This window comes from Nyctereutes procyonoides, unplaced genomic scaffold (assembly GCF_905146905.1).
Source record: "Nyctereutes procyonoides isolate TBG_1078 unplaced genomic scaffold, NYPRO_anot_genome, whole genome shotgun sequence".
In the NCBI taxonomy this organism is placed as follows: Eukaryota; Metazoa; Chordata; class Mammalia; order Carnivora; family Canidae; genus Nyctereutes; species Nyctereutes procyonoides.
In genome coordinates, this window is record NW_026575052.1 from 25,638,095 (window position 1) to 25,651,169 (window position 13,075).

At 49.8% G+C, this 13,075-nt stretch overlaps 1 protein-coding gene across 2 annotated transcripts in view; it reads left to right on the top strand.

The window, feature by feature from the left end:
• The first annotated feature begins 788 nt into the window (after nucleotides 1–788).
• Nucleotides 789–13,075, top strand: part of GNAO1 (G protein subunit alpha o1) — a 175,086-nt gene continuing 162,799 nt past the window's right edge. The window contains exons 1-2 of one of the 2 annotated variants that reach the window (XM_055332231.1): nucleotides 789–1,809; nucleotides 2,015–2,057. In XM_055332231.1, the coding sequence (XP_055188206.1) occupies nucleotides 1,692–1,809; nucleotides 2,015–2,057 (161 nt within the window). In that variant the 5' untranslated portion in view covers nucleotides 789–1,691. The remainder of the gene's footprint in view (nucleotides 1,810–2,014; nucleotides 2,058–13,075) is intronic. The other variant, XM_055332230.1, reaches the window with a different exon arrangement.

A 13,075-nucleotide genomic window follows, 5' to 3' on the forward strand; every position in this document is an offset into this window, starting at 1 on the left:
AGGAGCTCGTGAGAGCCTGCGCCTCCCGACGCGTCCCCCCCGGGGTGGGCCCCGCACCCCGCGCCCCGCGCCCCGCGCCCACAGCCGCGGCCGGGAACCGGGAGCAGGCGCCGCGATGGCCCCGGGGGGCACGGGCTCCCTGACTCCAGGCCCGGCTCTGGCTCCTCCTGTCGTTCCTCTCTCACAGCTTCCTCTCCCACATACTAGGTGCTCAATTAACGCCTGTGGGTTGGGTGGGTTGGGTCGCAGCAAGCGGGCACTCAGCAGCTGCCCCCACGCCGCCGGCGACGTTCGCGGAGGTCACCTGGGTCCCGGCTGCCGCGGCCCCGGCGGCTGGAAAGTGACCAAGAAGCAGAGCGGCCGGAGCCAAGATGGAGCGGAGGCGGGAGAACCGAGGAGGCAGCGCGGGGCGCGAGCTGGGGGGCCCACCTGCCGGCGGCGCTCCCATTGACCAGGAGGTCGGCGCAGCCCGCGCGCACGCGGGGGCGGGGGCGGGGGCGGGGGCGGGGGCGGCGGCGGCGGCGGCGGGGAGGGAGGGACGCCCCGGCGCGCGCCCGGCCCCAGGCTCCGCCCCGCCAGGCTCTGCACGCGCCCACTTCGCGGAGCCGCGGGCCGGGGGCCGCCGGGAGAGGGGAGGTCGCGCCGCGCGCGCACGCGCGCCGCCGCCGGCTGACGCGGGCCCCGGCGCGCGCCTCCCCCGCCCCCCGCCCCCCCCCCCCCGTCCCGGGGGCCCGGCGCGCGGCCCTGCTGACGTCAGCGGGCGGCTTGCGGTGCGGGGTGCGCAGAGCCGCTGGCGCACTCGCGCGCTGCGCTCGCCCCCTCCCCCGCCCGGGCTGTGGCGCGCGCGCTCGCTGGCTCTCCCTTCATTTTTTCCTCCCCTCCCTCCAGCCTCCCCGTGTCTCTCTCTCTCTCCCCCCTCGAGCTGCCAGCTGCCCGCGGCTCCCTCGCGCTCCTCTCCCTCTCCCGTAGGCTCCCACCGAGCGATGCGAGCTTTGGGAGACAGCGACGCCGCCTCCCGCTAGAGACCTGCCCCCCGGCCCGGCCCGGCCCCCTGCCCAGCCCTGCCCTGCGCGCGGGGGTCGGCGAAGGCGCCGCGGACGCACCGACGGCTGAGGACCCGCGATGCACATGCACTAGCAGCACCCCCTCACTCGCTCCCTCCACACCCCGCGCCGCCGCCGCCGCCGCCGCCGCCGCCGCCGCCGCCTCCTCCTCCGGCAGCAGCGGCAGGAGGACCCACCCTGCCCCCCACCCCACCCTCCGCCGGCTCCGGCTGCGGCTCCTGCCTCAACTATTATTTTATTTATTTTGGGTCGTGCACAAGCCTCAGTGCCTGCAGCCCGCGCCTCCTCGGACCGCGGGCGCCTCCTCCCTCGGCCCCGGAGCCCCAGACCCCGGCCACCTTCGCCTCGACACCCCTAGAGCCCGCCCGCTGCCGCCAGTCTCCGCTGCTGGGATCTTGTCCGCGGCTGTCTTTTTGGGGGGTTCTGGTTTCCCGACATTTTTGTTTTCAGCCAAGGGAAGGATATCGTGGTGTTTTTTTTTTGTTTGTTTGTTTTGTTTTGTTTTTTTGTTTTTTTGTTTTTTCCCCCACTGAGCCCAGGCTCTGCTCTCTGGGGGGGTGGGGGGCGCGCCGAGCCGGGGAGCCGTGCCAGCCGAGTCGTGCGGGCTGTGGCAGGGAAGGGGCCACCATGGGATGTACTCTGAGCGCAGAGGAGAGAGCCGCCCTCGAGCGGAGCAAGGCGATTGAGAAAAACCTCAAAGAGGATGGCATCAGCGCCGCCAAAGACGTGAAATTACTCCTGCTGGGTAAGGACCGGGGCTGCCACCCCCATCTCCCGACCCCGAACACTCCGCACCCGCCTCCGCCCGCTCTCCCACCCTGCTCGTGCCTAGGGAGACCTGGTCCCCCGATTCGGTCCACCCTCTCGCACGCCTTACCCCCCCTCCCCCCCTCCCCCTCCGTTCCCCTAAGCTGACACTCACCAGTTTTTCCCCCGGTCTGTCCCAACAGGGGCTGGAGAATCAGGAAAAAGCACCATTGTGAAGCAGATGAAGTAAGTCCCTGTGGCATTGGGATTTGTACTTTTATTAATAATTTTTTGTCATTTGTATTATCTTGCTCATTCCACATTGCTCTCCAGGCCTGGTTTCTGATTCATGCGCGCGCGCGCGCACACACACACACACACACACACACACACACCTGGATTTGATTCCCCTCCCCCACGCCCTACGTTGGTTCTGGGTCCTCCACCCCAACTCCCGGGTGGGTGGTTTTTCTTTTTCTTTTTTTTTTTTTTTTGCGGGGGGGGGCGGAGGGAGGAGGGAAGTGGAGCGCCTGTAGTTTGTATGAATGACAGTGTCCGCCATATTGATCAGAACATCACACTATTGGCATGATTCTAATCATTACTCTTGCTCCTTGGGTGTATCACTACCTCCATTATTGTCTGTTTCATTCTGTATTTCTCTCTCCTCCCTCCCTCCCTCCACCACCACCACCACCCCCCCCCCCCCATTCCACATCCATAATCCCACTTGCCCCTGCTCTTCTCCTGGGGCAGTGATTTTGAACTTGGCTAAAACGTGGAAGGGCCCCAGCCCTAGACTGGGGTGGAGGATCAAGTGTCTGCTGTTCATGGATTTGGTGCTGAATTGGAGGTTGTGGTTTCTACCCCCCCACCCCTCCCCCTTCAGAGAAGCACTAGGGTTAGGGGAAGGGGTATGTGGTAGGGGAGGGGTGGGCTTCCAAGCAGATATGACTGGCACAGCAGTATCCAAGGCAGAGGTGGACGGGGATGCCGGTTGAGGCTGAATGCCCAGCCCTTGCTTCCCCCCTCATCCCCCCCCCCCCCCCCCCCCCGCCCCAGCCTTTGCTCTCCTGACACGGGCAGTTTTTCCTTCACTCCCTGGCCTTTATCAATGTATTTATTTATTTACACTCTGCATAGGCCATCTTCCTTATAAATCTACCCTCAATGCGGATTTCAGGCCCCCCTTGCCAGCCGCCCCCTTCTGCCTTACATATCAGTTTCGCCTCCTAATTAACTGGGGGTGGATTTGAGTGATGGTTGAAAATTAAAACAAAATGGGATATTCCTTCCCTTCCACACTTTGTCGGTTAGGAGCCTCGCCCCTCCTTCCCACTCTTGAAGCTTGCTTCTTGCCCCATCCACTCCGCAATTCCTGGCGAGCCCACCAGGCAGCTTTGCTTGGGAGGGGGTGGCTTGTGGGGAAGGGGTGAGCGCCCTCGGGGCCTCCTGGCCCTGCTGCTTCCGTTGGCCTGTCAGTTCGGGACGTTAAGACCGTTTAGCGAGGATTCCACGTCGCTTTGCTGTGACACCTTCGTGCACACACAGCTCCTAATTAGGGGTTGCTGTGCAGTAAACAAAAATGATTATTTTTCAACTTGACAGAATAGCTGAAGTAATTGCATCCCGTAGGAAAACAATGGAAAATAAAAACCCCTTTCGCGGAAAGGTGGGTGGGAGACAAAACATGCTTGCGGCTTCAGAACCAAGATGCAAAAAAATCTTGCATGTGTAACAGGCATGACAAGCGGGTTCTAGGCGGCGCCATGATGGCAGGGAATAGCGACTCGGAGACAATTTCCCCACGTCTGCTTGACATATTCTTATTTTCCTTCGAGAGCTCCCTGGGGCTTGCTTTGCAGAGGCCCCCTCGGCTCGCCGCACCCCTCTGAGCCACGGGTAATTTGGCCTGGGGCTCCTCTAGAGCTTGTGCAGCCCAAATGGATGGGGAGGCGGGGCCTGGGGAATTGCTCTTTGCAACAAGGTGCATGTTGCATCTGCCTGGAGCCCTTGCGGGTCGGCAAATGCAGGCAGCGCCACCCCTCTCTCCCAGAAGGGGATGTTTCAAAACTTCAGGAGTCTGTAATCTGCAGTGGCGGCCTCGGAGCCGGGTAGAAGCCCCAGCCACCGGGCTGAGTGAGGTTTCAGGCGTTGCAAGTGGTGGACAGCGCCCAGCTGAGGCCGGAAAAGTCGCTGATGCTCAGCTCGGTGGCGCTCGGCTCGGTGCGGACTGGGCGCGGGGCTCGGAGGGACTCGGCAGTGTTCGGAACGGAGTCGGGGCCCCAGCGGAGAGAACCGAGCCTCATCGGAGGGGGCCGAAGGCATTCGGGAAGGCTCAGGGAAGTCGCGGGTGGGGGGCGGGGGTGGGGGAGTCTGCAAATTAACTTTGCATCCACCAAGGCAACTCCCTCCCTGCTTCTCCCGAACATGCCCTATAAATTAGGTTGATTTAATAAGAAGTTTAAAAATATATACTGAGTCCCCCAAAGGGTATCTCGCCTTTTTTATTCAAAGAGAGCCGAGCTCTCCGAGGAAATAGGTGTGCCATTTTAGAATGAAAGAAAATTCCTAATTATATACTGGGGCAGGAAATCTTAAATGAAGGCTGTAAGTAGGCTTTTCCCAGGAAAGTCTTATGTGGCTCATATTTAGTTACACTGAGGAGGGGGGAAAGGGCAGGCCTTTGACGTGTGAGATATCAGAGCATATCTTCTCTTTTCCCTGTACCCCCTCCCCCCATGTTTCTTACACCCACAGGATACATTTTTGAAGAAAAATGTTGGGCAAAACTGAGATTTTTGTAGGTAAAATTATTAAAATACATTTTTAAATATACTAACTCTTTAGGAAATAGGTTAGGTTTGTTCAAAAGGTCAGTGAGAAAGACTTCTGGCCATGTCGATTTTGCCACAAGGGACCCTGGCATCCTGTCCTCCTGAAGCATTCATGAATGGCAGCCTTTCCTTTGAGCCCTCCAGCTTGGCTTGAAATAAATCAGATCAGGGCCTTGTGCCAAGCTGGATGCAGGACTTGTTTTATTAACCACAAAATGTGGGATTGGTGTCACTGTATCCTAGTGACAAATTCTTTTGAGTCCTCCCTTGCAGAGATGATTTTCCCCAATCGCCACTTGACCGAGAGTCACTTGAGTCAGGAGATCTGTACTGTGGGTGGGGCAGGGTCCAAAATGTGGGCGGCACTTACAGAAGGCAGTTTTGAACTTGACTATGCAGTGTGATTGGTGACCAACCTATCAGGCCATATGTTGAATTAATTTGGATGCTGCTTTATTTCACTTAGGTAGATGGAATTAGAGAGTTCTCCATGGGTGGTTGCCCTGTGAGAACTTGATGATTTCCTAATGGGGTCCGGGATTTAATAGCTCCTGTTATATTGAGAGAAAGAATATTGATATTCAGACATCTCCAGACCCTTTTAAATCAGCATTTCCAGAAGAGCAAAGAGCCATTCCGTTGAGTTCATATTCTCATCTGTGTTGTGGCATGCTGATTGGCTTCCATATATGCCCTAGTAAGTGAAGTTATATGACAAAGGGCTGATCGTATATGCTGCTTAGAACAAAGTGTTAACACCCACATCAGGCTAGAAACGCAGGAAAACTGACCTTTGAAATTCTTCTGCTTGATACATGTTATAGTGGGAAACCTCTGTCCATTTAACAGATGCCACATATTAGACCATCATTTTTAGAAGCCTGATTCTTAATACTTTATTAAAAGTTTCATTTGAACATAGCTTGCTGGGGTGTTTTTTTCTTTGCTTATGTGATCATGAGCTCACTTTTGGGACCTCTCTGTCAGACAATCTAAAACATTTCAGCACTGAGACATAAACAACAACAATTGAAACAGCACAAATAAAATTTTACACACACCATGAGTAATCAGTGACCTTTTTTAATATGTGGTATTTAAATAATTCTGCTCGTTAGGAGGTTGTGACCTTACCTGTGATATGGCCTCATCATTTTTGCAATCTGTGGGAGTCTTTTATTCAGACTAACCAAAATTTTTAAAGGAGGTGTTAATTTTATTTAACTACCAAAACCCTTACAAAGAGCCCTCTTGAAGAATTATATTTTATGAAGTATGGAAGCAACAGAATATCGCCTTAAGTGACTTCCCATTTTGAACAGTGACAAACTGTTTGGGCTAGCCTGATGAAAATGTGAAATGAACTTGTGGAGTTGCTGTAAGCACCACAGTTTGCCCTCCTTTGAGGTGTTGACTTTTCTGTGATGTCACATCTAGGCTATCTGTTTCTGGAGCAGTAAATGGATTTTTAGGAAGATAGAGTTAGAAGGTGGCAATGAGGCGTGGCCTGCAAGCTGCTGGCCTTATATGTAAAAGGACACGGTAAAATGGAGCACTCCCAGGGTGCCTGTTTGGTGCCAAATTCTAGGATTTGCCTGGTGAAAAGATGTCATTTCTCCTACAAATATCCCAGCCCTTACAGTGGGTTATGATTCTTGAGGACAGACCCCATCCTATGGGGGAAGGGTGTCTTAAGAAAAAGACAAAAGCTGGTGGTTTCCTCCGCCCCCAGCTGATCCAGCCTTTGTACGGAGGGTGTCTCCTGTTTGGCTTAGGTTCATGGTGACCTTGTGTTCATTCAGCACGCTGCGCTGTTCAGTGCCTACTAAGTGGTGGTCATGAGCGGAAGGGAATGGCTACCCGCAGCCATTACCCTGTAAAAGTGCAGCTGTCTAAAGGGGCGTTTCCCTGCACATCCCTAAAGGGTCCCACATGGAGGCAGCACTCTGGAGAGCTACTCTTTCAGATTTGTGGACTTGTTATTTCTGCAATCATCTCTTTGCCTGCTTTACCCTTCCCCCTTCCTCCTGTCTACATGTTTATTCAAATGGATGCACCCTGCTCTCTGGAGACTGTGTGAGCGCAAACAGAATGTCAGATCAAGTAGCAGATGAGTTCTCCTTTGCTGATGGATGGTGCTCTCTCCCTGCTTACTGTTCACTGAGCTGTAAATACCAACAGACCTTCCTGCCAGAAGAGTAGCAAACAGTCCACCTGATCTCCTCAGGAATCAGCCCATGGAACCCTTGAACCTCACCTGTTGGATCCTGTCTGCTGGTTGAAAGGGTCGTTCCTGAGCTGATTAAATGAATGAGGCTTCATTCAGGATCAACATGGCTCTAAAGGAATACGGAATTTCTGTTCTCTCTGTGTGGGACTAGATTAGATTCACAGTGCTCAGAGGCAGAGTACTGTCTGGTCTCTTTAACACTTGGAACTCTCCAGATTATAGTGTGCTCCTCAGTGTGCCACATCTGCTCAAGATAGGGCAGGTCACTCATGCTCTTCAGCTGCTCACAGTACCCTATTTCTGTTAACATTGGAGATTTAATGTGAGCAGAATATTAAATGTTTTTCTGACATGTGGTCAGTCCATCTGGATGCAGGGACTGGGTTCCCCATCTCCCAGGGTGTCTTCAGGCTCTCATTTCTTATGAAGCTAGAGAGACTTTTATCATAAGAGCCATATTGTGATCTGAAAGACAAAAGACAAGCTGGGAAGGGGATGATTTCAAAGTGAGAAAACATATTGGAAAGGGTTACCCCCAAACTTGACACTGGCAAAGAACAACTTTTGATGTTGAGAAAAGAAAATGTGCGTGTGTGTACCCATACTACATGAATTTAAGAACAACAGCAGGTACTATGAGTACTTTTACCTTATGGATTGCATCACCACAAACAGCTTAATGGTGCTCAAATGATCCCCATTCTAAGCATTTGTTTAAATTTGCATCACATTCTTATTTTATCCTGTGCTTCTTGCTCAAACACAATACTGGTTAGAAAAGAAACCGTCCAGCAAATCCATCATTAGCATAGAGGGAAAGGAGAGGAAGGAACAGCAGCCTGTTACCGGTTCAAGAAAATAGTTAGTTTCTTTTTTAGAGAAGCCATTTGGCATCTCTAAAATTGAGAGGTGATTAAGAGCATGCACTCTGTAACCAGGTTACCTGGCTTCAAATCTTAGCTCTGCCACTAACTAGGTGTGTGACCTTAAACAAGTTACTTAACTTTTTGTACCTCAGTATCTTTGCCTGAGAAATGGGGGCTGATAATAAAAATACCTAATAGGGTTGTTGCAAACAGTAAATAATGTAGTATATGAAATGCCCTTATAACAGTGTTCTAGAAATCATTATACAAATGTCAGCTGTAGTTTTTATTCCTGTGACTGATTAGTGGGTGTTCCCTTCCCATATGGAGTTCTCTTCTGAAGTATGTGGGCCTTATCTTCCTTGGGAGCCAGAAGGGGAGTGCTGTGGTTCATGCTCGTGGCTTCTTCCCCTTGCCTGCTCTGCAGCACCAGTTATATAACTCACTGTGTTGTCATAACTGATGTGACATTTTTGATGGTGCAGCTGCTTCAGTCCATGAGGCTGGAGTGATGTTACAAACTGTGGGAAAGAGCACTGGACCAGGAGTCAAGACAAATGGTTCTCCCCCTGCCTTTTGGGGGGTTCTGTTTCCCCCAACTCCTTCCCTGTTCCAAGTGGTCCATAGAATTGGGGACTGCCTTCATTTTCAGGGTCTTTGAGGTCTTTGATGCAAGAGGTTCTAAACATAAAAGCATCAATTACGGTTCCATCCTGCGGGGGTAGGGGGTACCTATGAAAGCTCTTTGAAGGCCAAGATAATTGCAGAATAGCAACCTCAACCACAAAGCTTTGTCAGCCAAGAAAAGTCATAGTCCTGAAAGGCATTTTGAGGAAACCACCTCTAACCAAACTTTTCATGCAGATGTGGTTCTTAAACCAAAGAGGAGGATCTGAAAGTATCCTGTTAGTAAAAAACAGGATGTTTCTGGGAGGAGAGCCCCAGTGACATGCTAGAGGGAGAAGTGATTTGTCTGTGGCTTCCAGGATTCTTAGAAATGGAGACAGCCTGGCTCGACCAGGGATGCCTGCAGGTGAAGGAACTTGCCTGAGTTCAGGTGCCTCAGATCCCAGCGATTGGGAGATTTGCAGACCAGTAAAAGGGGAGGATGGGGAGAACTGTGCTTTAATTTTGACTCATTCTCTAATTTGACTTTGAGCAGGTCAGTTAGCCCCTGTGAGCCTCAGTTTGTTCATCTCTTAATTAGAATGTGGGCTTTCACCACAGAATTTCTCAGGCCTCTTTCAGGTTTCTAGATCTAAGATCCAGTAAATGCAAAGAGAAACCTAGAAGCCTGAAAAGCAAGGGGGAATAGTGGGAGTATTTACCGCCCACAGCTTTTATCTGCTGAGCCATCTTTAGTTCTAATTTTCTTTACAGAGAAGAGGAAAAACATTGTGCTTTTCATAGCACAAAAAAATTAAAGTAAAATAAAATCCTCCAAGGCTAATAGTCAATGCCCTGAACTTGTCCCCTTACTCACTTAATTTCTCAACCAAGAAGGAGGAAAGAGAAAAGGGAAAGAGTATGTAAGAATAGTACTCCATAGCCAAGAATCCACCTGGATTCTCTATGTCATAGCCAACTGATAGGTTTTCTGTGGAAGATTGTTACTTTGTAGGGACAGCTTCTCCATGCCATAAAATCAGCCCTGGGTCACCTGCCTTCAGGGTCTCAGAGCACTAATAATTGTTACATATTGTCAATCAATTATGTGTGTGATGGATTTGTCTCCTTTGCTAGTTTTGGTACCCCTTCCTTACCAGGGCTCCCTAAAGCAGGGACAGTGACTTGATTTTGCTCATAATACAGCACTGAGCCCAATGTCTGGCACATAGGAAGTGCTTCATAAATGCTTGATAAGAGAAAGAAATAAGGTTCACAAGGAACTCAAACTCATTTATACATAAGCCCGAGTAATAATATTGGAAACCTTTGAGGATCGTAGCATTCAGCATTTTCAATCCGATCCTTAATCCTCATTTGTTTTTTTCATATCAACCTATGAGGAAATTATAGCCATCAACTCCATCTTTCAGATGAGGAAGCGAGGCTCAGAGAAGTTGGGTGACTTGCTCAAGGCCACACAGCTTCATAAGTAACAGCGATGTATTCAAACTGTGATTTGTTTAATTCCAAAGCCTACATCCTTTCCGTTCTAACCCTACATGGTTCTTACTAGACCATCACCAATGTGGGCAAAGGAGAGCTGGTGGACTGGGCATTAGTGTTGGTTGAATAGTGGCTGAAAGAATAGCAAGTGCTTGATTGGTGCTAGGTTCCTTTTGGAGGTGGAGGTGGTGGCCATCCTCACGTGTGACATTGATTCTGACACCAGAGTGTTTCCTAACCATCATCCGGACAGCTCCTGAAATCATTTCCCATTGCTGCCTCAGAAGTGTGGGCCATTTGTGGGTGGCAGCAGAAAGAAGTTGCCACCAAAGACTTTGGCTTTGGTAGAAGCAAGTGGTTCTGAGCAGACTTGGGAAAGACAGAACAATAATATACATGTCCATTCAACCATCTATCCATCAATCAATCCATCTTTCCATCCATAAGCATTTACTAAGCATCTACTGTATGCTGGATGTATACATGGTGTCATAGAAGTAGAGAGGAAAGTCTAGCTAGGTCCCTGCCCTTCCGGAATCTAGCCTAAAGGGAGCAACATGTAAAAGACACTTACACTTTGGGAGCAGGAAACCCACAAGGCTATGGGAGAATGGAGGACGCCATCTCTAGGCAGGAAGTTCAGGGAGGAAGTGGCACATGGGCTGAGTCTTAAAAATGGGTGGTAGCTAGCCAGGTGGGAAAAAGGAATGCCAGGCAGAGAGGCCAACATGTAGAAAGTCTCTAAGATATGTCAGCACGTGGAGCAGGCCGGGAATGTCAAATAGGTTGGTTTGATTAGAGCTCAGTCTGTAAGGGGAGTGAACACAGATGAAGGAGGAAGGAGGAGGTAGAGATAGATCATGAAGGGTCTGGTCTACTATGCTAAGGACTTTAGATTTTATTCTGAATACAATGAGATGCCACCAGGAGGACTTTTTAAAAAATTTTTATTGAGATGTGATTAATGACATTATATTGCTTCAGGTATTCAATGTAATGATTTGATATCTGTGTAAATTGCAAAATAATCACCACAATAAGCCCAGTCAACATCTATCACCACACACAGGTAATAGATTTTTTTCCTTGTGATGAGAATTTTCAGGAACCATAGAGTTCCAAGGAAATGGGTGGCAGGATCATCTTTTGCACTTGAAAAAGATCATCTGTGTGGACTAGAGGGAGTTGTGTCTGGAGGTTAAGAGACCAGGTGGAAAGTTATTTTTGTGATCCAGGTAGGAAAAGATTAAGAACTTAAAGCAGTGGAATAGGAAAAGGGAACAGACTTAAGAGGCATTTGGGCAATGGAATAATTGAACTTATTTGATAGTCAATTGGAAAGACATTGTGGAGAAACTTCATTTTATTTATTTATTTTTTAAATTTATTTATTTATTTGATAGAGAGCAAGCAAGCAAACATGAGTAGGGGAGAGGGGCAGATGGAGAGGAAGCAGACTCCTTGCTAAGTAGGGCTTGATCCTAGGACTCTTGAGATCATGACCTGAGCCAAAGGCAGATGCTTAGCCAACTGAGCCAGGTAGGTGCCCCAAGGAACTTCATTTTAAAGGATATAGACAAGGGAGTGCCTGGCTGGCTCATCCAGAAGAGCATGTGATTCTTGATCTTGGAGTCATAAGAATGAGCCCACACTGGGTGTAGAGATTACTTAAAATAAAATCTGGGATGCCTGGGTGGAGCTTAGTGGTTGAGCATCTGCCTTCAGCTCAGGGCATGATCCTGGGGTCCTGGGATCGATTCCCACATTGGGCTCCCTAAGGGGAGCCTGCTTCTCTCTCTGCCGATGTCTCTGCCTCTCTATGTCTCTCATAAGTAAGTAAATGAAATCTTTGAAAAATTTAAAAAATAAAATCCTTAAAAATAAATAAAGGATATAGACAAGAATGAGTCCAGGGCTCCTGGTTTGGGCTACTGGTGAGGTGATAGTGCCATTCCTTGATATGGAGCAATGTAGGAGGGAGAGGGAAGGCCTGCAGAGAAAAATAATGATATATTTTGTTCCTGTTGGTGATTCTTGTGGATCGTCCAAATGGAGATCCCTGGCAGGAAGTCAGATATGTGGGGTAGGACATAGGGCAAAACCAGGGAGAAGGGTCAGTTTGAGATTCTGTGCTGCTGTGGGCAGTGGGAGCCATGAAAGTGGCTCACCTCACCAGGCTGAGTGAAAAGGCAGAGGATGCATCCCCCACCGCTCACATACACTCCAGCTCCAGGATATGACAGTCATTTGGGAAGAGGAGCCTGTGAGGGAAACCGAGAAAGGGTGAGCTGAGGGATGGAAAGGAAGCCAGGTGGAACAGCAGCATGTAAGCCAAGGAAGGAAGGAATTTCCAGAAGGAAGAGGTTAATTGAGTCAGATACTGCAGTAGTCAAATAAGCTGAAGACTGATGGGTGTCCAGTGGATCTGGGAAATTATTGCTGAACTTGGCAAGAGCAATCCCAGTGGAGCTGCAGATGAAAAGCCAAACTGCAGTGGGAGTTAAGTAAGTGGGACTGAGCAAGTGGAGGCCGTGAATGGAGGCCCCTGGAAAAGAAACATGGGTTCTCGAAGGAAAGGGACAGAGGGAGAGAGGGAGGGAATAGAGTTGAGCAAGTGCTTTATTTTTATTGTTCATTTGACTAGCATGGTGGAACCTGGATCCATTGAGAAGCAGAAAGGAAAGGGCCCAGATGGAGAGAGATGTCAAAGGTAGAGGAAAGCAGTGGCAGAAGGAGCAGAGCCCCAAGAGGACAGGCAGAGAGGGTGCAAAGTATGGTTGGGCAACCTGGTATTGACACAAATGTCAGAGACTGCCAGAGGGCAGTGAGGACAAGAGAATACATAGAGAAACTTGGAGGGGAGATGGTGGGGACAAGATGTTGAGGGAGTTCCAGCCTTATCTTTTTTTCACTGAAGTGAGAAGAATTAAAAAGCAGCTGTGCTTTTTTTTTTTTTTTTTTTTTTTCTGGAACACCAAAGACTGGTAACCTTTCTTCTATTCAAACCATTCATTTATTCATTTACCCAATATTTATCTAGCACCTGTTATGTGTTAGGCACTGTTCTGGGTGCTTGGAGATTCAGTAGTGAACCAGTCATGTCCCAGGGGACTCAGGCAATAACTTCATAAACAAATAATCAGGCATAGTAATTGCAGACCGTGAAAAATTTTTTGGAGTCACACCTTTGGGTAAGATCTGACGCTGATCACCGAGGGA